This window comes from Triplophysa dalaica, chromosome 19 (genome assembly GCF_015846415.1).
Source record: "Triplophysa dalaica isolate WHDGS20190420 chromosome 19, ASM1584641v1, whole genome shotgun sequence".
NCBI lineage: Eukaryota > Metazoa > Chordata > Actinopteri > Cypriniformes > Nemacheilidae > Triplophysa > Triplophysa dalaica.
In genome coordinates this window covers 2,713,611-2,740,000 of record NC_079560.1, presented here as the reverse complement: position 1 = coordinate 2,740,000, position 26,390 = coordinate 2,713,611, and the positions used below count along the sequence as shown (strand labels likewise).

The following is a 26,390-nucleotide window of genomic DNA, read 5'->3' as shown; positions in this document are numbered from 1 at the left end:
GCATAAATACATTACAGGCCGCTATAATCTTAGTCACGGTGGATAAACCTCATCTCTCACCCTCGAGCACATACATGCATTCAAACGTTGTCCTTTATTATGTGTCGCGTCACACGTCTGGCCTTTTTTAGCCGTCTGCGTGTTTGTGTGCATGCAGATATATGAAAATATATTCATACGACATGACCGTGTGTGTGTGTATGTGTGTGCGGCACGGATAGAGATGAAATAACCGTGTGTGAAATAGAGAGACACTCCAATGCATTCTGGGATGGTTAGCAGTGGTATTTAGCTGATCCGGGGTCAGCGTGCAAGCTATCTTCCTCGCCTTCTCCCGTCTCTAATAACATTTTGACGTGCGGATCTGCTCTGAAATACTGTTTAAGCGTGCGCTCGGGGGAGCCGCCTGATAACTTTTCATTCATAATTAGCGCGGGGCGAATGGGGGGCGTACGTGGGGCGTTAGAGGGAAATTGAACTGTCAGTGTAGGGCGAGCGGGGGGCGAATGAGGGCGAGAGCGGGCTGAGCACGGGGTGGGGGGCGTTTGACCCCATCACAATCCGAGGGCCGCGTCATAATTTGTTCATTTGGTGCCCATCAGCCGGTCGGCGTTGCCGCGGTGACCTCGTTCTTCTCGGAGCACGCTCAGTGCCGTCCTCATTATGACTCAGCAGCAAGGTAGAAACGCACGCGGAGACGCCGACTCGTGCTGTCAATCAAACACACGTTCAATGCTGGCCACATACAAAGTGTGGTCATTTCACAATGTGTCTGAGCTTAATTTGCCTTTAGTTTGTGTATTTCTGTTTGCTGTCCTGTGGTGATTGATTGACATTTTGTTTTTGTGTGTGTTGAGGCTGAAAGATATATCGAAATGATCAAAACATTGCAAGTGTGCATATTCCATTAGGTTTGACACAATGGATTGCAGTAACAGACTGATTTTAACACCTCAAGAAGTTGTGAAGAGTGTAAGTTGGGGGTCGATGCAGATATCAGAGAGAGATGGATGTTTATGTCCATTTAAATACATTTTACTTTTAAATATATTTTAGTGCCGTTTTGAGTGAGATTTAGCATATTGCTTCTTGCATATCGCATTGGTTTTCTATAGACGGTTTCATTGGATGCAAGCGCCTGGCCCAAACCTAACTTTCTTATTAATATATTTTATTGTATTTTTATAATTGTATTAAATAAACAATTTGTTGAAATTTGTTGTATGTTTATTTTATTTTTATTTTAAGTTTGGACAGTAAAAGCATGCATGGGCAGTATTTTGGTTGACTAACCATTGCATAGTTTGTTTTACCTGTTTTAAAAAAAAAATGAATTGGACATTTTTAATATGAAGGAATTGACATTTGCATTTGACTTCCATATCTGTATTTTTTTCAAACCATGTGTGCTATAGACGTGTGTTATTACTCACATTTTGTGGCTTGTCTGGAACTGTATGTGCTGCCACTTTTATAGGAGATTGGACTTATTTGTGCGATGTAAAAATCATTTACTACCGGACCTGAGCCTAGCAAGGTGCTAAAAGCCACTCGGAACAGTTTTTGGCACCTGCGTGGTGTTGCCCTGGCAACCACTCGCAGCATCCTAACTGGTTTTGCATGGCACATGACGTTTTCCTCAAGGATTTTGTTACTGTAAATTTCAGCTGGTTAATGAGATTTTATTTCGCCACGGTTGTGTTAAAAGAAAAGCTATTACGTGTGGAAGAAGGATTATTGCTGTTGTCCTTCTGAATCCTTGTATTTCGTGATTTTTTTTTTTGTTGCCATAAATCATTATTATTAGTCACCCTTTACGTTTGTCAACTGTTTTTGCAAATATCGAACCAATAAATAAATAAAAGAGTGCACTGTATTTAAGGATTTAAAAAATACAGTGTTTTTCCATAGCGAATTGAAACATCCTAAGTTATGGAAGGACGGCGACCAATATGTAAATAAAACAAGCTTCTCTTAGAAAACTTTGTAGTGATGAATCGTGCACTTTATAACAAGGGACATTTATTACAAGAAAGATTGTACATTTTTAACTATACACTTTTATACACTACGAAGTGGTGTTGATGCAAAACTTCATAGAAACACATTACGATTATTTTGAAACCTAAACCATAAATCACGGTAACTTTTAACATCTGACAGAATCAATGCAACGCAAAAACACCATTGCTCTATATGACATTTTTCTCTGGAGACGCCAGACAGACAGCGTGCACTTACTGTATGTGTCTTATAAACAAACGAATTAGATTTCAAAGAGAAATAGAAAATAGATTTTTAATTCCGTCCGCTACACGTCCTGCTGTCCTCTGGATATCCTTTCATTCTTTCCCTTTACGCTCTCTCTCTTTCTCTCTCCATCCTGGCTGGCCCATGCGTTTTGCATCTGTCAGCGGGTTTGGGGCGGCGACTGGACAGAGAGGATGCTGGGAGATACTGGGATGTGAAGGTGACTAGATCGGGTTGTCATCCATCACTGAGGTTTCCGTTAAGCTCATCCATAATAGAGCCCCTCAATCAGACTCCCCTTCACACCGGAGAGACGTTTCCCTGCGTGTGTGTGTGTGTGTGATATGGCTCGGTCAAGGTTACTCCTCTCTGTCTGTTATTTACTCTTGAACCGCCCAGAGAGTTGAGGGCTTTATAGGACACAAAGTGTGTGTGTGTGTTATATTGGTGATCATAAGCGGTGTTGTGTTGTATATTGGCTTGTCCAGTCCTTGAGTACATAGATGGGAATGCTTATGGTGAAATGGTGGATACAACCTGTGTGTGTGTAAATCTAACTGTTGGAGATGCCGTAAACATTACGGCTACTTTTATCAACACAGACTGCATTGACACCTCCAAAGCACAGCGATAAATTCATGCACTATGTGTGTGTTTGTTTTAAGAGTGCTTTTAACGGGATGTGACTCGTCCAGAGCTTGTTTTAGCCACACACAACTGCTGTTTATATAGCGCCAGTTTCAGATATACAAAGTACCAGATTGGTGTTTTAAATCAGTTTCATTTTGGTTTGTCTTGATTTAGTTATGCTGTCCGTGACTGTATTTGAATGTTATGAAGGTGCCGTCATGGGATCTGTTGGGATTTTGATTCATCCTATGACTTTCATTCTTCTGCAGGACACAAACGAAGAGATTTTTCATAAGCAACCACCATTGACTTCCATTGTCCGAAACATTTCTCAAAATATCTTCTTTTGTGTTTTAAAGTGAAATTCAGGTTTCGAACAACATTTGGGTGAATAAAAGATGACAAATTATAATTTTTGTGTGAACTTTTCCTTAAACACATTTTACGCATCATCAGATTTTACAGCAAAAGGAAAAACAATGCCATTTCTAATTGTGTATTTTGGTTTTATTCTCCGTGCAATATTTTTGACCTGCGAATGCAGGTGGACTCTATAGCTTGGAGGGATTTGCTGGTGTAGAAGACAAAGCCAGAGCCAATAAATAAATAGCAGGCTGAAATGTCATTGCTGTCCAGGTGTTCGGCGACGCCGTGTAGAGCCAGAAAACTGCCATCAGCAGGCGATCTGTTCTGCTGTCACAGGAGGGTAGAGAGAATCCAGAGATTCAGAGCTAATGCATTGAGACGTCAGAGGTCCTTCCACACTCGTCATATCACCGGCAGACAGGGTGCTATTCAGCCGTGACGCTTGCCTTTGCCTTTTTTGGGGGACAATACACTGATTTTCTCGAGGCGAAGTGAGAAAGCGGGGATCATTTTGATCAGGGACATACGATAATGTACGTTTGCGATAGAGGATAATTTGTCTGGTTCGATGGACGATATTCTGTTGGTATTATCTGGATAAATAATAATATATGGTAGGTAGTGCTTAGGGGCTTGTTTAAATCCTTAAAGTCCCAGTGAAATAAAAAATGACATTTCTACATACATTTTTAGAGCGCTTATTGTAAATAGTTGATCAATGTGGGTCATTCTATTTTTAAAAATAGTGTGCACTCATAATCTATAGTAAAAATCTGAAATGCACTTCCGCCCTGTAATGACTATCCAATTTAGATGACCTATGTTAGATGGCTTGGGCGGAGCATCTGTTAACTCCTCCCCTTTAACTGTAAATCCATTTCACTCCGAAATGCGGCAAAATATGGAAGTAAAAATTATCACAACGTCCGGTTCACGAGGACTTGAGGACTTTAAGATGAGTTGTGTGTGTGTGCCAGGGTCATGAATGACACCTCAAGTTCTGTGGCTGGTAGAGAACAACATGTGCAATTTTCTAACCAGACTTGTTATTTTCACCAGGGGTGTAAAAGATTTGGGGGTGACATATTCCAATTTAGACCGCTGGGATGCATTACGACACATTGCCAACAAGCATAGCCTCTGCATTTCAAACTTCAATAAGATTTTCCATTCTTACAACATTAAGATTAATCCAGTATTATTTCTCTAATGTTATACATGCATTTAACTAAGGTTGCTCTAATGCTTTACTGATATTCTCATAATGAAAATAGCCATAGCTCTCTCTCGCCATGTCTTCTGTGTGAAAGAGATTTTACATTAAGATGAAAAGTTAAAAAGGCGGTTTAATAGGATGAAATGGGAAAATGCAGGATTTAATTTTTGTGTGTGCTTTGGAGCGATAATGTGTCTTTCATGTGAACATAATGTTTTAGGGTGTAAAGGTGAAGTATATTCTGTCATTTCTATGTCTCTGTTGTGTGTTCACCTACAACGTTTGCAAAATTAATAAATATCTTCATGCTCTTTTCTTATAGTCCGTTTTAATGGCAATGGCATTAACAAATGTTTGGGGCCCAAACTTAAAGAATCCAAAACTGTTGAGTAGTTTAAATTTAATATAATATAATATAAGACCCTGGATCACCAAACCAGGGTAATATTTGTGGCAAAAGTCAACAAAACATTGAATGGGTCAAAAAAAATGATGCCAAAAATTATTAGGAAAGAAAACTACACTGTTGACCTTTAAGAATCCAGTTTTTACCCAGAAGGCACTACAGCGGTTCATAATTACCAATATTGTTTTGATACACCTGGGTTACATGTTCAGCAAACGCAGGTGTCCTTTTCATCCTTGTGTATTTTCCTGCCTGTCAGTTTGACGTTGTGCGTTTGTTTCCCTCCAGGCCAGTTCTCCTGTGTTTGTGCCGGAAACCTCCCATGATCTCCTCCACAGGATGACGGGTAAAGGTCTGTCCGCCCAGTACCGCTTCACCCGGCAGCCTTGTATCTATGGCAACAACATGGTATCACTGCAGCTGACGCTAAGCAACAGTAGTGACCAAACCCTGGAGAACATCCACATCTCAGAGCGGAGTTCCACCGGACAGGACATCCATCGCTTTAACACGATCGGTGAGAGGGTCAATAAAGCCAGAGCTTCTGAATGCGTAATGAAAGGAGAACATTTCCTTGCGCTTTTGGAACTGGAGAGTTTTGTCTGTCGGTGTCTGTTATCGGGGTCAGTCGATCGATAGAGAGGTCATTTACATCCTCAAGCCTTAAAGATGCAGTAACGAAAATGGGCGGATGAGAGAATGTGAGCATAAAAAACGACATTCTAACTGTATTGGTAAAACACCAACATCATTAGAGAATTTAATTGAAAACATGACATTTTTAAGCGATTAGAGATAAATAAATTTGCATTTGTAAATGTATTTATTAAGTATTTAGCGAAAGTTAAGAGACAGAGACAAAATTACCAAGATGTGTCTAGCAAGCAGTCTTTGACCTCTCTCAGTCTTGTGTCTCTCTCTCTTTTTCTCTCGGTCTATTTTTCTCTTTCTTTCTTTCTTTCTTTCTTTCTTTCTTTCTTTCAGTCTCTCTTTCTTTCTCTCTCTCTTTCTTTCTTTCTTTCTTTCTTTCTTCTCTCTCTCTCTCTCTCTCTCTCTCTCTCTCTCTTTCTTTCTTTCTTTCTCTCTTTCTCTCTTTTTATTTTTCTTTCTTTCTCTCTGTCACTCTCTCTGTCACTCTCTCTCTCTCTCTCTCTCTCTGTTTCTCTCTCTTTCTGTCTATTTTTCTCTTTCTCTCTTTCTTTCTTTCTGTCTCTCTCTCTCTCTCTCTCTCTCTCTTTCTTTCTTTCTTTCTCTCTCTCTTTCTCTTTTTATTTTTCTTTCTTTCTCTCTGTCACTCTCTCTCTCTCTATCTCTCTCCCTCTCTCTCATTCTCTCTCTTTCTTTCTTTCTCTCTCTCTCTCTCTCTCTATTCTCTCTCTCTCTCTCTCTCTCTCTCTCTCGCTCTCTTTCTTTCTCTCAGCCATGATAATCTATCTGATTTCAGCCGGTGTATCGTTTAGTAGAGCTCCTCTCATCAGACACGCACATACATTCTCAATGTTTTCTGTGTTTCTCAATTTTTCTGCCACCTCCGAAGATACAAAGCAGCTCTTCGTCATTCACACATCAGGGTTTTATAACATGAAATTGACCCGTGCTCGTGTTGATAAAGCATCGCACTGATTCATTTCATGGCCGGGGAGGGAGAGGAATACATTCACGCTCTTTCTCCATAGCCGTGCTTCTCAAATTTTCCAGGTTCTTTAACATTTTTACAGTCCTTCAGCACTACTGTCATCACAAAGTCTCATTTGTTTTCCTTTTGTTGCTCCCGTCTTAAACCACTGATCTCTCCTTTTTCTGTACTGTAGTTTTGTACACTGATACAAAGCCGATACGTTTCAAATTATTCATTCGAGTTAGTTAAATAATTCAGTTTTTGTGCTTTTTGTCCTTAATAATGATGATTATAAATATAATTGATGTATCACGTTTTTTAAAACCTTCACAGGTTGAGAAGCACTTCTCTTGTGTTTTCAGATCTACAGTGATGTTAAACTCAATGCTTTGACATTCATGCATCTGTTCATCCATTTTCTATCTCTCCTGCTCTTCTCCCTATGGATTTAGATTGATAGATATATAAATGTAAGTGTCATATCTCGCTTCTTCAGACGTTTTCTCTATCTCTTCAGAGCGTTTGGAGCCGCAGGCATCCGTAACTGTGTCCATGGGCGCGGACTTCAATGATTCCACACAGGCAGCGAACTTCCAGCTCTGGTGAGAATATGAACAAATATTGTCATCATTATTTTACCTTCATGTTTCTTAAAACCTGTAAGTGACAGGATCTTCTGTGGAACACAAAAGAAGATATTTAGAGGAACGTCTTGGTGGTTTTGTGTCCTTACAATGGAAGTCAACGGGGTCTGATGTGCTTTGGTTACCGACATTCTTCAAAATAGCTTTTTTTGTGTTCTGCAGAAGACTTCAAGTTTGACACGACATGAGAATAATTAAAGAATTGTCGTTTCGGGGTGAACTATTCCTCTAGCCAATTTTTTCTACACCCTCAAATCATGGATATCTGACGGCCCAGACAATCTGTTTTCTATTAAAAAAAAAACAGGACAAGACCAAAAGTATTAGTTCTCGCACTGCTATCACATCGTGATGGGGTTGGCATGTCATTATACAGATTAAATTACCGTTTATTCATTATCCTTACACATGCAAAAAGAAGACCAAAGGAATCGCTCCCCTCTCCAATGCGTCCCTTAAAAATAAATTATTACCGAATAGCGTGGTTAGTAATAATATGCATTACATTTTTTAAATAATCTAATTTGGAGCGATTACGCTTCTCCACAAAGCTTGTAATTGTTTTCTCTTTTTTCGATTACGCCGGAGGCTTATGTGATCGATACAGTGAAATAGCCGGGCGTGAATAACATCACCATAAACAGCCGAGCAAGGGACGAGCGAGCGACCGGTAGATTATGTGCACTAATGGAGCCAATGTGAGTTCAATGACATGGGGACGCGTGGGCGCGGGTCAGGCCTGCTCGGGGAGTTGCTTTAAGGAGGGATTCGGTCCCTCTGAATTCCACGGCATCAAAAGATTACGCCGCATTAGGACGAAATACCTGGATTTACTTTAGGCCGTGATCCCTTGCCTGCTATTATTCGTTCTCTGTATCTTTTCACGCCCGTTTCCCCTCATCACCTGATCTCCGTGGCGACCCTGTACACCCGCTCCCTATTGGCTTCCTATTTCCCGGCCTGCCCTTCTTCATGAAGGGACTAATGTTAGATTTCTGTCTTATCGGCCTTCTTTCCTATGGCACGCCACCTACACAAACAGTGATGATGTTAATCAATACGAATATGAAAATAGAAATGACTTTATTATCATTTCATCTTTGCTCTCTCCCTCTTTCTTTTATCCCCGTCTGCCTCGGGATCAGTAATGATTGATCCGGTGGGATAGTAATAACGCTTCTGTTTCTCAACTAATTGGTTAGTTACAAAGTTAAATTGGCAAACCTGACAATCGATAACTTGATTCTTTTACTCTTTTGGGAGGAGAGAGGGCGCAAAAAAGAGAAAACACAGATAAGGTTCCTGTCTTTCACACAGTTGTTGTTACTTGTTTAAAAACTGTAAAACACTGTTACAACTTCCGTGCATTGCTTTACTGCTTTATTGTTAAATATGCATGAGATGAAAAAAACGTTTGAGTGATTGAATAATGTAAAATAATGTTTGTATGATTGTTATTGCTCTTTTTTGTATGAAAATGTTGCATTTTGCAATCGAGCAGATACAGCGAGTTCATCTGTTTGTCCAAACAATGGGAGACAAGGCAGGGAATACTATTGTTATTTTGCACTTGTGTTTTGGGATCGGAAATTACAAACGCCACTTTTAATATAAAAAAGTAAAGCAGGAAAGGGAGATGGACAGATATACGCTGTAGTGTTGGGACCTGATGGTTGTGTTCTTTCACCTCTGCAGTACAAAAGAGGATGAATTTAGTGTGTCCATCCAGCCTGCGGTGGGAGAACTACTGCTGCCCGTCACCATGAGTGAACCGGACTTCACCAAAGAGCAAAGTAATGCAAACACACTTAAAGACCTTGACAAAACAGAACAATCCAAAAGTTGTCTTGGTGATATGGCTTAATATTTTTCAAATATTTCTTATTACAAATATTTCATATTTCTTATTTTTTTTTATTTATTATTTATATACATTTTATTTATTATTATCATTATTATTTGTTTATGTTTTTATTTTATTTTATTTAAATTAAAAGTCGTGCTTTCAGTTTTCAGGGAACACATACTGATAAATGTAATAATTTTAGGCTGTGTTCACATTCCGTGTTTGGTTCTCTTGGTGCTTTTGTTCCGGACCAAAAAGAAGATGATACATTTATCCCGGGTTGGTGTTCACACTGGCATTTTTTGCACCTACCGAACCTAAAGCCATAAGCTTCCAACCTGATTGCTCACCTTCTATGATGTGTATTTTGAGGTGGAACTTATAGAACATCCAAAAAGATGCTAAGCTTGAACATTCATGGTAAACATATACAAGACATCACACCAGCCGAGATTTCACAAAGAGCTCATAGGTGTTAAAATTGAATCAAGACAGCTCCAGAAATTGTCTCGGTCTGCTTGTCTGCAGCACACCAAAATTTCGATAACCGAAACAATACTAAATCCAGCAATTTCATCAGAATTGATTTTAATTGAACCAAACCTGCCAAGTGTGAACACACCCTTAATCCAACGTATGTCACATATTGTTAATATTTGATATATTGCTCCGTTCATACAGTCCCGACTCCCTCCAGAGACCAGCACACATCTCCAACCGCGTGGTTTTGTTGATGAACAGTCTAAATGCTGGTGGCAGGCGTGCGGTACAGAAAAAGCTCCAAATAAAGCGGCTCTATACTTTTAAATCTGTTTATTTAAACACGCTATCTCTGCTGTAATAGCGTCCCTCTGAATGTAACCGGCGATGCAGAAAGAGCTGACAGTTAAATCTGACGCGCATGCACTTCACATGACGGCATCCACTCTGAAAGCTGCGACAAGTTGTCCGTGGAGACTGGACCGGGCGTTCTCGACCTGTTCACCGCAGCGACCCGGGGGTCCTTCAGAGAGCTGGAAGCTAAGCGGTTAAGCGGGAAATAACACAGTTTGACAATTTATGCATTTGGCAGACGCTTCTATCCAAAGTCACTTACAGTGCATTCAAGCCGTACGTTTTATGAGTGCGTGTGTTCCCCAGGAATGGAACCCGTGACCTTTGTGTGACTAATCTGCATCTGTTCTCAGGCCTTTCGCGCTTGCTAATGGCACGCTGGGAGTTAAGGGTGGGATCTGGGTTTGTCCGACAAGCTTAAGTGTTTGGAAAACAGCATTATTTTTTAGCAACACAGAAACCAAACGGGTTCTAATCAAATCGTTCCCTTTATCATTGATGCTACAAAGCGTTCCAGCTAATAAAACAAAACACACAAACTTGGTTTAGCGCTCGGCACGCCTTTGGGGATCGAAGCACACACACACCTGGCTCGTTCAGATGCCCTTTCTGCTTTCTGGCCCAACATTAGGCCGACATAATGAAGCAGGCGCTCGACGAAAGAAACAGCGGGTTTGATTTTTCATTTGCGCTCAATGGATTCCTGCCTTGTCTTTTTAGAGAGCACCTATACCTTTACTCAGGACAACACACTCGCGAACACATTTTAATGAGCGGAGAGAGTGCCTCCCGCCTCACTATTTACAGACGGGGAACAGGAAGTGAGGCGCTTTTTATAGCCAATCATTTATTCTTAATTGGTTGCCGTGGCAAAGGCTTTTAGCATAAGCCGCGCTATATTCATTTACTCCACATTTTCTCTACAATGGACCCTAATGGACAGATTTAAGACTTTAAATGAGCACTCTCAGAAACCTCACCCCCCGAACCCGTGTGTGTGTGTGTACATATTAGCGCACGCTCTCACATTCTTGCCGTATGAAAGCCAAGCTGAAGTGGGCCGTCGTTTGTGCCTTTCAGACTGAAAAGCTCCGGGTCTGTCTGTGTTTTTTCTTTTTTTAAGTGGAAACACAACATTTTCATTTAGTCTAGTTTGGGCGCATTAAGCAACATTGTGTGTGTGTGTTTTCCCGCAGACGCTTGTTAGGGAACAGCCGAGCGCTGCTTTTATGCGCTTGTCGCCGCTTGACGAGACTCATTCACGCGCCTCTAGCTAATGTCCTGCATGGCCGTGGTGTTCTCGGCTTGTGTTTGGCTTAATCAAGTGTAGTGTTCCAACGCACCCTGCAAATATCACACGCTCTCACTGACGGCCCAAAATATTTCAACCTTCCATCCTCTTTATTCTGTGCTTGTTGAATGGAAAATATGAAAGTATGCGCATCTCAGACGTGTTTAATAAAAAATCATCGTTTTCCCTGTAGATAAAGTTCCTTTAAGTTTCGTGTTTGGAAGTTGCAATATGAAGCGAATCTGTAAGGGAAAGCTCTCAACTTGATTAAAATTACATCTCAAACTTGTAAAGCACACTTAACTGTATACTTTAGTTTTTACCTTAGTTATATAAAGTACATTGTAGTGGATTAAAGTATTTGTGTCAATTTCTTAATGTAGACTCTAGTATTCTGTAGTATAATTTTATACTAACCTACAGTCTACGACAGGTTCATTTTACTACAGTTTACTATAATGATAGTTAAAATGCAGAATACTTTAGTGTATATTTACAAAATCTACTCATTTGTAAGCTACCGTAAACTTACAGTACATTTTCAGTTTACTATAGTAAATACTAAAGTGTTCTACAGCATTTATTAGGTGGCTTTGTCACTATATGGAAAAAGTGCGAAGATTCTTTTTTGTAAGACTTATAGTGATCATCCCTCATAAAAACACTGTACTATTCTTTACGTAATATACCATAATGTTTTTAAACCTTGCCATAAATTTGAATGTATACTATTTGATATGTAACTATTTATTGCCGATTGTCTGCGACTGTTAATACTACAGAATGCATTAGTTTGGATTAACAAAGTGTAGTAATTAATATACTACAGAATACTTATATTTTCTATAGTTTATTATAGCAAATACTAAAGTGTACTAGTGGGTTATCAAATGCTTTAATTATATTATTTCATTTTTGGGTGAACCTTCACAGTCTTATTTAGTTGAAGTCAAATGTAATATTTCAACTCCGCAAACCAGGGACTGCGGTTTTATTCCAGTGTTTTAAACCATGCCCTGCTGGTTTGTGCTCATTGAGCCGCAGCGCTCGTGTGACCCTCACCGGTTTCATCCTGCTTTGCGTCATTTCCCAATTCTGTTTTTCGCTCTTTCTTTATCTCCTTCAACATTTTTTGCCGTCTCACATCTGTTCGTATCCATCAAAATCGCCAAAACCCTCAAAGGATAAGACACATTTTTGCGAAGTATAAACAAAATCAGCTGTTTATTATCCGCATCTGTTCTAACCGTTTCGCTTACATTTTTTCGTGTCGCCCAGGTAAGCTGGTGGGCATGAATGAGTCATCGGCAACCATCTCCATGGCGCCAGACAACGCCTCAAGCCAGTCGATAAACAGGAAGGTGGTGTCTGTTGCCAACCTTGGCGTGGTAACGTCTGACCAGAACACCATACACAGGTACATTTTAAGGAAAATGTCCCGTTTCTTATAAATGTTGTTTAAAAGTATGTTTTATTGGCTTTATCTCTTTAGGGGCTTGAACAAATATTATCGCACATTGCTTGGGCAGATTTACTAAAAATGTCTCCAGAATTGGCTAAATTTAAACAAGCCTAAATGTTTGTATAACATACTTTTTTAAAAGTCAGCAATTTTGGAAAAGTTTATATTTTGAGTTTTCCACAGAGCTCCAGTTGATAGAATTTGTTTTATATTTACCTTTAGACGGGTAGATGCTTTTATCTAGACCCATTCATTTTTTTTATAAATATGTGTTCCCTAGGCTTTAAACCTTTGTGCTACACAAATATTTGCTCTCTTTTTGACTTTGTAGAGGACTTTAAAATGGAACTTTCCTATCTACACGCGCAAACATACATCTCGCCGACACACTTTGTCCTCTCTCACATACACACACAAACACGGGGATGTTTGTTCTGGACTTTCTGCAGTCTGAAGGCAGATAATGCCCTAATTTAATTATAAAATATGAGAGAATTTGAAAGCACCTTGAGAAGCATTAGAATCTTCCTTACAAGGACACACCGACTAAGTGGAAATCAATGGCCGCAGGTCTGTGGAAAAGGTCTATATTTCATTGGGAATACGCAATCGTGCAAATGAGACCGTGTCATCAATCACCGCCTGTTTCTCAAAAGACATACCAGAAGAAAAACTTTAACCGTCCTCCACAAACCGTAAGGCACTTTTACACTCATACTTATACGAAGCTGACTTTCATTTTTTTTAAGATTAGCTTTGTTTTTGTTTGTGCCCGGCTTCAATGGAGCTTAAATGGAGTTTTAAGCATTTCTAAAATCCTTATCTTCCCAGAAAGCACTTTTCAAGGCTATGCTTTTCTCTAGTGCCCCACGCTGTGTAAGTTCAACACAGTTTCAATACATGGTCTTCCAACTTGGACATCTTTTATGTCATGTGTTTGGCTTGTATATCAAGCATGTGTCCATCACAGTCACCTGCTGGCCTGATCAGAGTTAACTGACCCGTTTTTTGTGTGGTTTGTGGGTTTTTGTGAGTTGCAGTTCCTCTGTGCCGCAGCAGGGGGCAGCACTGCTTTTGTCAAACACCAGCAAGAGCATGAAGCTATTCTTCCCTTTTCAATTCAGTTAAATTGCAGCAATTACAGTCCTTAAACATATAGGATTCTCTTTATCCTTCTGATCTGTGATTTTGTGTGAAAATGACTTTTGTTTGTTTCCAGTATCGTGTAATCTGTGGGTTATCTAAACAATTAGTGAAGTCATTCTCGAAGACTAGTTTATGGGGATGTTCATCAGGTACAGATGTCTTTCTTACTTTAGGTAGCCTAATATATAGACTCTGACAGCTCCAACTCATCCTGGACAAATAAACATTGTTTTAATTTCATTTTAGTGCTGACGCAAATAGAGATGTGAAGAGTATTTATAATAGATTGCTGACAGCAGGGGAAGGGATGTAACAGTTTGCATTTATTGTTGAGACACGCTTAAAAGAGGATGAATTCAGAAAAAAACCTTCTGAAAGTTTTTATCAAACTGTTTTAGCAAAACTTGTATTACTTAGACTGTCTGCACATCTAAACCCCTGTGAAGTTTCATTTTATTTGTTAATTATTTGAAGATCTTCATATACATGGAAAAAGATTCAAAGTTAAAAGCACCGTATTCACTGTATATCGTCTTTCTGTAATGCACCGAACTGGTCAAACATGATTATTTGATGGGAGTGTCCACATACGTTTGGTCGTGTAGTGTATTGAATGTGCATTCTTGTTTAGATTCCATGAAATGTGGATTGTGTGCGTTAGTTACCAGCTGTGTGTGTGGAGAGAAGATCGGGGAGGCGTCTCCTTCATTTTTTAGAGGGACATCTGGTCATCTGGTCACTCATCTGGTCAGATTAACCTCTATTAGAACAGAAGACTCTTAGCACACACTCGTACATAAACCCACCTGGCAGGAACGCTTGGAAATTGATGACACACACCGTCTCTGCAGACACGAGGACAGATAAAGGAAAAGAGAAAACACAGAAGATTCACCGTGGCACATTTGTGAATTTGGCAGACGCTTTTATCCAAAACAACGTATTGCATACAAACTATGCATTTTTGACAAAATGTTAAGTGCTCTGTTATATGAGAGTCGTTTTGGGTAAAAGCGTCTGCTGAATGAATAAATGTATGTTTTAGCAGTGTTTGCCATTCCTACACTTGACCACATAAACAACACGCATGTGTGCAATATTTGCAATGTGAATCGCTGTCCAGGTCACAAGCAAAATTTCAAAGAATTTTAAGTTTAAAAGAAATTTAGAAGAAAAATGTCAGATTTTGCATAATAAACTTGATTCTCATCATTGATTTGCTTCGATGCATTTTTAGCATTAAAATGATGGAAGTTCATAACCAAAATTCTCAATGCTGTAAATATACATTTTACGTTTGAGTTGTATTTTTATTTTTGTAATTGTCAATATTTTAAGTACTGATTGTCATTAGATTGGCACTACTCTAATACTCAAATTTATTAACAATGTAAATATTAATGAGTCAAAGGCTTTACAGCAAATACTATGTTACAGTAACAAATAGGGGGCAATTATCGCTATTGACAAAACATTAACTATGACTTTTACCCCAATTAACTCTTAATTTGTGGCTTATTAATAGTTAGTAAGGTAGTTATAAGGTTTAGGGATTGGGGAGGATCAGGGATGTAGAATATGGTCATGCAGAATATGTGCTTTATAAGTACTAATAAACAGCCAATATGCCAATAAAAGTCATGTTAATAGTGAGAACTGCGCCCTATACTGAAGTGTAACCCAAATTTCTTTTGGTTCTTGGTGATGTTTGACCCAGACATGCTCCCAGCATTTACTCCTTTACACGCCCAAATGTAGAAAATACAAAAAATACTAGGAAAAGCTTGCAGCAAATGCTGATGTGACTAGCCAATGTTGTTCGTCTCAAAATGGACAAACATTGGGCGATAGATCTAACAGCTGGATATATCCGTCATGATGTAGGTCGACTTGTGATCTGGTAATGTGAATTATAACTGTTGTGTGTAAACAGAAGTGTTGTGAGAAGATCCACATATCTCTATGAATAGAGGCGCTCTGTCTCTCTGTCTCTGTCTCTCTCTCTCTCTCTACCTCTCTCTCTCTCTCTCTCTCTCTCTCTCTCTCTCTCTCTCTCTGATTAGGAGCAAGTGTTAGCATGTGTGTGGATCGATGGTGGTCCGGCTGCCCAGCATTTGGGTTCTGCTTTGCTTTTCTTCCCACAGCCTCAATTAATCCAGTTCAGAGGCCCAGTGAACGACAGCATAGAATACCAATGACCCATTTACAGCCTGAACCGCACCACACACACACACACACACACACACACACTCTATCTATCTATCTATCTATCTATCTATCTATCTATCTATCTATCTATCTATCTATCTATCTATCTATCTATCTATCTATCTATCTAATCTATATAGCTAATCAGATGTTGATAATTAAGCTCATCTGTCTTTAAAGTGTGTGTGTGCGTGCTGATCGTCAGATGTGACGCCCCTCTCCAGTTGGTTAGCAGCATGGCTCTTGTGTGTCATTCTGCCGTGGCTAAATGGTGGCCATTGTGTGTGTGTGTGTGTGTGTGTGTTTGTGTGAGTGAGAGTTGGGACGTAAAAGAAGGGGCCCCGAGCTGGTGGGTCGAGGGGGGGTGTATGCCTCTCACCGCTAAATGGGGTCCCCGCTTGTGAGGTTTTGTGCTAAACAGTTCATTGTTGTAAAATAGTGTGTGTAAATGGGAGGCAGATGGGCCGTGTGTCAGGCACGTGGGTCCCTGTGGCTGAGAGAGACTGGTAGACAGACAGTAAGGAGGGACGAGGGCGTAGAGGTCACGCGGGGTCGTGTCTCGGCGCTGTCAGTGAAGCGGTGTGCGCGGTTGCCAGTGTTTCCAGTCTGTGACGTTTCCACAGTTACTGGGCGCTGAGAATTCTCCCACTGAGCGGATTTTTTTTGTTCTTTACTTGCACACGATCTTATCCTTTTTGTTATTTAGTTTATTTTTTATGTTCTTTTAGAGGTAGTTATGCGGTTCTAATCTCACTGGAGAGAGTTTTACAAAAGTTCAAGGCGTTTACAAAAGAAAGTTGTAGAGAAGTCGTACCTCATATTTATATATAATTCTATAGTGTATTATACCATTTACTATCGTAAACTAAAGATACTACTGTGTTGTTGAGACAAATTTTATGGTAAATATTTACTACACTTTTCTATTTACTATTGTTAATTCCACACAATATTATAGTATACTACAGTTTATTCATTATACTACACTATAGTATAATTGCTATAATGCATTTTACTATTGTAAATATTTTAGTACACAGTTTTTTTTTCACTTTCTCTTGTATACTTTAAATCATCCCTTCAATTTTCTTTATTTTCAGTTTTTTGACTCATTGTGGATGGGTTTTAACAGCAAGGATCACACGCACATTCTTAACACAGACACATATGTTCACAGCGTTTGTGAATTGAGAAACAATATCTCCACTGAAACTGAAATTAAACCTGTAATTTCTCTGAATATATTTTGCTTTATTACTGATGATTGTGTCCCGTGCCCCCGCCCGACCCTCTGCTGTGTCTGTGGGAGGCTGCAGGGTTTCTCTTTGATTGACAGGGGTCCGTCCCTTAGCCCCTAATAGCTTCTTAACCAGACCAGATAATAGACTGCCATGCCTCTTCACCACACACACACACACACAAACCCTTTCAGTCTCTCACGCTCACATTTGGATACACATATTTACATTTACATTTAGGCATTTAGCTGAGGCTTTTATCCAAATTGAGTTCGAATAATGAGGATTACAATAATTCCATTCGTCTTAGATATTTCCTTTGATGTTTATGTACTTTTTAATAAATCTTTTTATTGTTATTTACATCATTGGAAACTTTATACTTATTTACTTGAACTTAAAATTGGACTGAGGCTTAACAACCTGCTATAATGGTAATATTAATCTTCGGTGCCATTCCCAATTTTATTTTTATGAATCTACATCTTTTCACATAGTTTTTTTTAATTCTACATTTTATTGGCATTTAGTTTATGTTACAGATTACAAACGGTCTCACTTAATATAAGTTGCCAGTCTATATATACAGCTGTGAAAAGAATTTCCAAATATTCATTAAATCAGCATTTCTGGATGTATTGTGGTCATTCCAGTTCAGTGTCTGTTAAATTTCAATAAAATCAAACCTCAGGAGTGACATAAAGACATCCAACAGCGATGTGAAACTGACAGCATGACAAGACACGTGAAAACTATGATAAAGATCCAGGTTATCTTATCCAAAATAATATTTGAACTGGTAGAAATATAACTGTTGTGTTGCTGAAAAGTCAATATGAACTTGTTTTCATTGTAGTATTTGAGGTCTGATATTTTCATCTGTTTCTCCAGTTTTCATTTTCTGAAAATAAGTGCAAAAAAAACAATCTTTTTATTTGAAATTTGGAAGAAATGCTGTTTGTATTTGACACAATGAAACAAAAACGATCATTTATCCTAAACACACACCTAAAAATAGTACATTTTAAAATCAGAAAAACTGTCTCGTAATCTTTTTCGCGGCTGTATATATTTACATTGATATTTAGTCATTTAGCAGATGCTTTATTCCAAAGTGACTTACAAATGAGGTAAACAATAGAAGCCATTGGAACAAAATAAATATTTCCTGAAGCTCAATGGGCAGAACACGGTCTAGCAACGCCAAGGTCTTGGGTTTCTATCCCAGGGATTCCACATACAGTACTCCACATACATGTATAGTTTAATGCATGGCAAGTCTCTTTGGATAAAAGCGCCTGCCAAATGTAAATATAAAATATCTAAAAGATTTAAATTTCATAATTAAATTGATTTAAATTGACTATATCCCAAAAGAATGCTACAAATGTCTTTTTCGAACAAAAGTTTTAGCACAAAAGTAAATGGTCTACTATTTCATGTTGTCTCATATTCAAACTAATATTTGTATATCATTTATTTTTACAGGTTTGCTGGTAAGACAGTGAGTTCAGGTTCTCTGGTGCTGGTTTCGGTCACCCTGCGGGATTCAGAGGCTCTCATCACGATTAACACGGAGAAAACCGTCATCGCTTCAATGTTACTGCGACAGTTAAAAACAGCCCTGACGAACATCGCCACCTAGAAACTCACAGCGCGGAGAGCTAGAGGTCTTAAACCTCACCAGTCCTCAAACACTGAGGGTTCAGACACAGATAAATGCCATAATATAGATGTAGCGTGCTCCTTTTGGGTTAGAATGACGCTTTACAGTTTGCCATGATTTGGATTGTTGTCTTGGGAAGATATTCTTGAGTTGTTGGACAGTTTTATTTTTATCGTCTCTGAGAATTCCTCCATCTAATTTGCCCTGGGTTTCTTATCTTGTAGGAACAGATCGCTGTGCTGCTAAACTGTAATACTTTACATTTTCCAGGAAATTTTCAAACGCATACTGACAGTATATAGATAGTCATATTGTCAAAAGCAAATACAGTAAAAAGTTGCCAAATTTTCTGCATTTATGCTGGTGTCTGTCTGGAATATCTTCTCTTATTCAAAACATTTGTTTTTCAGAATATTTACAGTATGTGAAGTGCCTTTATAAACCCAAGTGCCCGACCTGCTCTCCTAGTGAGTCGCAGTTCCCTCACGGTTGCCAACTTCAAGAATAAAAACCCTATGGAAACTAGGAAGCGGTCTTGTTTATTTGTGTTTGACACAATGCAAACTCTCCTCGTGTTGTTTTTGAACGACTTTCTTGCTTCTTTAAAGTGCAAAATGGTCAAGACTGACAGCAATGACCCTGTGTTTGTTTTGGGTCAACATTGTATAGTAGGATTTCCAGGACAAGTCCTACAAGACAAAAAGCACACACATGTATGTGAAGATTTGACTTCATGATGTACACAAGTTCAAAAAGATGAATGTTTCTGTGGGAATGGTAGCCGGGATTCTTTTCTTCGGTCACTTTTAATTCATCTTTCTTCTTACAGTGAAAGGGAATGGTGACATTATCCTGTGTGGCAATTTAGTTGCATTGCACTTTTGTGTTTCTTTTATGGAAGAACGAAAGTTACAAGTTTGAAACAATATGATGGTGACTGAACTTAAGTATATTTGGAGTATTTGTTTGCACTGTCCCTTTAAAAATGTTTTCTTCAAGGTTTTTTAGGAGATGATGTCAGTAGCTTCTGAAGATCATGCGTTTACTTGATATGTCATGACTGACAAATGGGCATGTGATTCATCCAGCAGGTTTGAGAGAAATACTTGTTTCTTGGGGGGTTTTGTGATGAATTGCAGGTCATCTAAAACCAATGCTCAAGACGTTTAAAGACACTGGATTTTTTAAATCCTGAAACAAAACCTGAAAGTGAAGATTTGACTCTGACGTAGAGAAGATCAAAAGTGGTAAGAGATGCTCAATCCTGAAGTGTGTTGTTGTGTTTTCAGATATGAATGGTACTGTATATGTTGCTTCAGTCACCAATGGCAAAAAATGAGTTGAATGAAACGGTCACTCCAATGAAGTGTTCAGTGTACATTTGTGAGGTGGGCATCAGTCCAGGTTGGCAACTCTCAAGAAACTGAAGGCCATGGTGACATTTTTGAGACGATGATATAAATTGAGATGTGTGACTAATGTCCAACCAAGACTGTTTTTTCTAGATTGAAGCATTTGAGGCAAGAAAAGCTAGTTTTGATGTGCGTGTGTGTGCGTGTTTGTCTAGATGTGTGTTAAACAGCTGTGTGATCATCTGTCAGCTATAGCTTGCACATTAATCATAATGTTAATGTCACAGAGGACACACTCCCATAAGCGCTCTTGAATGCACTCATTCATGACTATAGAGGCCACACCAGCCCCTGCAGATGTGTGTGTGTGTGTTTGAGGGAATGTGAGGATGGGCTGTGAAAAAATAGGATTCACCATCTCATTTCCAGAAATCAACCTAAAAAGCTTTAGGATTTTGAAACAAGAGTTATGAAGTAAAAACGAATTAGACTCCAAACTGTTATGCAATTGTTTAAGTGATTGTTCATCCCCCCCAAAAAATGGGTTCATCATTTACTCATCCTCATGCCATTCCAAACCTGTAGGATATTCTTCTGCAGAACACAAAAGACGACATTTTGAAGAACATTGGTAACCGAACCATAAAGACCGATGTTGACTTCCGTTGCATGCATACAAAACCTTTATCAAAATATCTTCTTTTGAATCATTTGAACAACATGAGAATGAGTAAATGATGACATTTTTGAGCTGAAGTATCCCTCCCTTTAAGTTTTATAATAAAGATTCCTAAGCAGACAAATGCGATTCAATAAGACTTTTTTTCTTATATATGTTTCATGAACAGAGTGCATTTGTATGGACAGCATCAGACTTTTCTTGGTCTTCGTTGAACATTATGACACTTGGCCTTTATCACCGGTGTTTTTATGTACCGTTGAGAAATGGAACGGACACATAAAATGGAGAGTGAAAATCCAGACCATCTTCTTCTGTCACTGTAGGCTGTTAAGATGCACTTTAATCTCCTTCTGCAGAAAAAACTCATTGTGCACTTACATGAATGTCTAGCTGTTTCATATGCAGTATAGTGTGAAATGGTGTAATGAAACACTATGATGCTATGGTGTTGCAGGTGGTTGCCAAGGTGTTGCTATGTACTTACTAAAGTGTTCTAAATGGTTATAATGGTTGTTGGGGCTTTAAGTGATGTCACACCAAATTGGGAGATCAACAGCACGTCTTCATGATTTTCTGGTCAATGAAACTATTTGAACCAAGTGTTGGGTCGTAAAGGGAGAAATCCAACTGTTGGCTTAAATGAACCCAAATGTTTACATTTGACCCAACAATTAGTTTAAACAACCCAGTATTTTGGCTTGAAACAACCCTACATACATTTTTAACCCAACGGTTGAGTTTTGACCAAAAGTTGTGTTGAATATAACATGTTTAAGAGTGTATTGACCTGATGCTGTGTACCATTGAATCATATTGTTGATAATTAAATGCCCAAACTAGGCGGTATAATATTCAAGACAAAATTTTTGGCCATCACAGGCACATTCACATTCTTTTATTTGCTCTTATACATGACTCTCAATGACAATTAAAAGCTGTTCTAGGAATGTATTTGAGAAGCCCTATCTCTTCCCTTTACTTCCCTTAAAGCTTCCCTTAGAGCGACAGGCCTTAAAAATACAGTTTTTCATTGCATTCGGTATAAAAGCGAGGCGTGCTGTTCATCCTCAATAAAGGGGATTTATTAAGGTTAAAGAAAGAAATCAGTAAAAACGGGTGGATTTAAAGGCCTTCAGTCATTATTTTTAAACTTGTTGCGACGTGATTCGACTTCAATTAAGGCTATGTAAATACCATGGTTTCAATTAAACCTGGAGATGTTGCAGGTTGCCCGGTTGGCGTGGTTGTACGTGTGTTGCCGTGGTAACCGCTTGAGTGAATATTCTGCGTGGGCTTTGTAATGGTGGGCTGCTTTTTAATGCGTGATGGGTACGGACCTCAAAGGCCGAGTTGGATTGCATTTTGAGGCACGTTCTTATGAAGAGGACCAAGTATTAAAAAGATTAATTCAAGTAATGTGCAAAACATAGAATGCATGAAACCTTTATAATCCATGTAAGAAATTGAATCATCTTAACAACAAAAGTACATCTCCTAGTCATACAATCAAAAACAATACAATAAGATTAGGGAACTGTGATATAGGCTAAATCCTTTGCCTATGACCAAAAGGATTGTCAGGTGACCCAGAAATGTTCTTCATGTGCCAACATCTTTATCGTCTGCTTTTGAAGTCAACAGTATTGTTTAACATCACTGTATCAACCGGACTACCAGCAGGAGTCATTTAAGGAACTATTTTAGGTAAGAAATGACTTCTGTAAATATTGTTAAGATAAAAACTCACATAAAAGATTCTCAAAGCATCCTATATGGTGTGAAAGAGATGATATGAACAACTCTAATGATTTTGCTGAAACGATGGCAACCAACTTATGTGCTCCGTTTGACAGGGATAAAGCAGAACATTGCCACGTCTTTGGACACATAGGCGTTCTCAAAGTATTTCATGTCAGCGACAGATAAATAGAGTCTCAAGGCTGTTTTACATTTAGATTCAGCTGTACAGGTAACACACACACACACTCTTATTCTGTATCACTGTCTTCTCTTACTTGCTCTCTCTCTGCTCTGACAGCTTGATTTTCTGGTCTCTCAGTGGGCACCTCGGGGCAACATGACGGGTTTCTTAATCTGAGCGTTTCATGGTGTCTGTCAGGGCCAGAGAGAGAGAGAGAGTCCTAGCTTTTGGAAACGGCTGTCTGACCTGACCATGGGGAGCAGCTCCTATTAGACAGAGACTTATCAAGCGTGTCTCCTATCTGCTGACAGCGTCACAAACACACACACACACACACTCGTATGCTGACATGCTCTGATAAAACTGACATTATATGGTCTTTTTTCCACTTCATCTCTGTTCATGCTCATAACTTTTCTTTTGTATGCTTTGTTTATATCTGGTTCAGCATGTTTGTCAGTGAAGTTCATAAGTCACAGACAGACGTACACGATGCATTTTTAATTTACAATCTAATATACACTTTTTATATTAATACCACACACTTGTGTAACTGTATTATATGTAATTCAAATTTTACAGTCATTTTTTCAGATTTGTCATGTATATTGTCCAAAGAATTTTTGTGTTTTTTTATGTAATTTAAATCTTTCTTTTCTTTATTTATAAAGCACAATTTAATACAACTGTTGTCCTCCAATGTACAAATATACAAAAATACACATCCAACATGTCTCTGCTACCCATCCTCAACCTCCAGAATTATTAAAAGCCTGAGTTAATAGATACGTTTTTAACAAGAATTTAAAACGAGAAATAAACGGAGCTGATCTACTGTTACAGGTTCCACATTTTTGGAGCCGCAACCGAAAAGGCGCGATCGGCCTTCAGTTTCAATCTAGATCTGGGAACTTTTGCTACAAACTGATCAGAATTCCTCAACTACGGTGAAAAACCGTCAAATTCCAGAAAAAGACTGCAAATGTATGAGAAATGTATGGAGGTTCTATCATTTTACGGTATTATATTTTTTCTTTTTCGACTTATTTTGAAATACGGTAAAAGAACAGAAAATGACCGCCAAATTACAAGAAAACTGTTTCTTACAGGATACTTTTACAGTACTTTTAGTACTGTAGTTACAGGTTGTACAGTATTTACATATTGTAATTCCTGTTACATTATATTCCTTTAGCTCAGTGGTAAGAGCGCAAGGTTGTGGGTTCGATCCCAGGGGATTGCACATATTCAAGTATAAATGTGCAATGAATGTCGCAAAGCGTCTGCCAAATGCGTAAATGTAAATGTATATTACATATATCACATATTTACATGTTGTACAGTAGTTACAATATACTGTTATCATGCTGAAGGTGTACAATGCCTGTTGTGATACTGTTATGTATTTTGAATTGCTGTTGGTCATATTTTTAAGACTTTGGATGTGATTAACATTCTGCTAAATATCTGTTTTTGTTTCATAGAAGAATAAATGAAACGGGTTTGGAATAACGTAAGGGTGAGTTTTTATTTTCAAATCAATTATTTGCTTGATAACAAGTCAACAAGTATTTCATATACATTTTATGCCTGTATTGATTTAAACGCCAAATAATTCTGTGGTTCCACTAGACCTGCGAACATTGGTTGAGTAACAAAAACATGAACACTATTGAAGGGTTAAATGTATACTTTGAAGTATAATATCCAGCATTGCTATATGATATAAATATATATATACATAAACATATATAAAGGCAAAGTACACTGTGTGTTTCAGTACCGGATGTGGCCTTCTTTCTAACAGAAAAAGTGTCACGCTGTATAATTTACAGTGATCTTAAACTGCAGTAAAGTGCAAGTAGCAGTCGGGTAAAACGAGACCTGGCTCTGCTGAGCGAGGCCTGGGGGATTTCAGCCGGTGAAATAGGCTGAGTGCTCTGTGACAGCGGATATTGTAACAAAAGAAAACAAGAAACGATAAAAACACAAAGAAAACTCACGGCTGTTGATGAATTGTGTGGTTAAAACTGCCGCAGGCGTTTACAGATGCATCTGTTGTGCACTAACAAAGACACTTAACAGCGAGAGGGAGGGCCTAGAAGACCTGAGCTATTGTTTAGTCATTTATTGTGGATGTTCAAAGCTGTAAGACAGGATAAAATATAAGGCTGTTTGAAGAAGAGAGCTGCTGTTGAGTTGTGTATTCTGTTCAATCCCTACTAGCATGTGTTCTTCTGATCAGTTAAGAAAAATATCCACGGTCATCAAAAGCTCAAAGACAATTTGCATGCAACTAAAAAGAGTAACTAAAGAGTAAATCAGACTTAATGAATGCTATCTAATTTTGTGACAGTCCAAAAATGATCAACAATTAGACATTTCCAGAACCTGTCTTCCAGTTCCTCTGCTCAAAACTGCAAAATTTAATTTACATAAATAACTGTTTTCAATGTAAGAAATAAAAGAACCGCAATCTGTAAGTTTTCTTGACATCTTCAAAATTTTTTTTTGAAGTACGGCTAGTTTCTATGATTTATTTCTTCTTTTTAAAGCACTCTTTTTGAACTCAAAGTAGGTTCGAAATGTAACATTTTAATGAGTTCTTGTTTTATATTTTCCTACTCATTCTTTTGATTGATATGTAAAGACTTTTGGTCACACTTACATGGAAATGTTAATAAATGTTTATTTAAGTATGAATTATATGTTCTTTGAATGCAATTATTCGTGAAGCTACCATCCCACACGGTTTTTGGTATGAAAATTATAGTCAATTATGTCATATAATGAGTAACATTGACTGTCACGTCAGATTAATGACTCCTGGTGAATGGACAGGTTTGATTGTGAGTTATTCTGCATAAACCGAAACCAATCATAGACAACTGGACAGAGAGAGAATTCTGATTCAGCTGTGAGGAAATAGACACAGAAGTTACATTTTCACACTTTTTTAATCAAACTCTAAAATATATGGTGCTATATAGCACTCAAAGTGTTTCTTGGCTCCTCATCATATAGGAACCACTTTATATATAAAGCCATATCTTGGTGCTATAGAGGTGCTTCACAGGTTCTTCAGAGGTTCTTCAGCGGTTCTTTAGGATAACTGATGTGTTAGAACCGCTGGAGAATCAAACAGGGGCTTAACGGGTTCTTTATAAGCATTGTATGGTTCAACAGGGATTCTATAAAGCACCTCAGTCATCCTAAAGAACCGCTGAGATACCTCTGAAGAACTCCTTACGCACCAAGATATGGTTCTATATAGCACTTAAAGTCGTTCCCCTATGATTACCAGCCAAGAACCACTTTTAGTGCCGAAATTGGAGCTAATGTTGTATGGTTACCAACATTCTTCAAAATATCTTCTATTGTATTCTGCATAAGAAACAAAGTCATACAACTTTGGAATGACATGATGGTAAGTAAATGATGAAAGAAAATGATATTTGAGTGAAATATCCCTTTGAGTTTGATTCATGTTCATCATCTTATCAGTGGTTGACAACATGTCTGTTTTTTATTCTCGAGTTTCTCATAATTTAACATCCAATTGACAAGTTATGACACATTTAAATACCCTGACAGCATAAACTCAAGCGACAACC

The 26,390-nt window shown here is 38.4% G+C and overlaps 1 protein-coding gene across 1 annotated transcript in view; it reads left to right on the top strand.

Annotated features, from left to right (window-relative positions):
* ap3b1a (adaptor related protein complex 3 subunit beta 1a) overlaps positions 1–19,346 on the top strand; it is a 45,615-nt gene extending 26,269 nt beyond the window's left edge. Inside the window, exons 23-27 of the mRNA XM_056730933.1 lie at positions 5,157–5,385; positions 7,004–7,088; positions 8,826–8,923; positions 12,380–12,518; positions 18,644–19,346. Of these exons, the coding sequence (XP_056586911.1) occupies positions 5,157–5,385; positions 7,004–7,088; positions 8,826–8,923; positions 12,380–12,518; positions 18,644–18,800 (708 nt within the window). The 3' untranslated portion in view covers positions 18,801–19,346. The remainder of the gene's footprint in view (positions 1–5,156; positions 5,386–7,003; positions 7,089–8,825; positions 8,924–12,379; positions 12,519–18,643) is intronic.
* Positions 19,347–26,390: the final 7,044 nt, after the last annotated feature.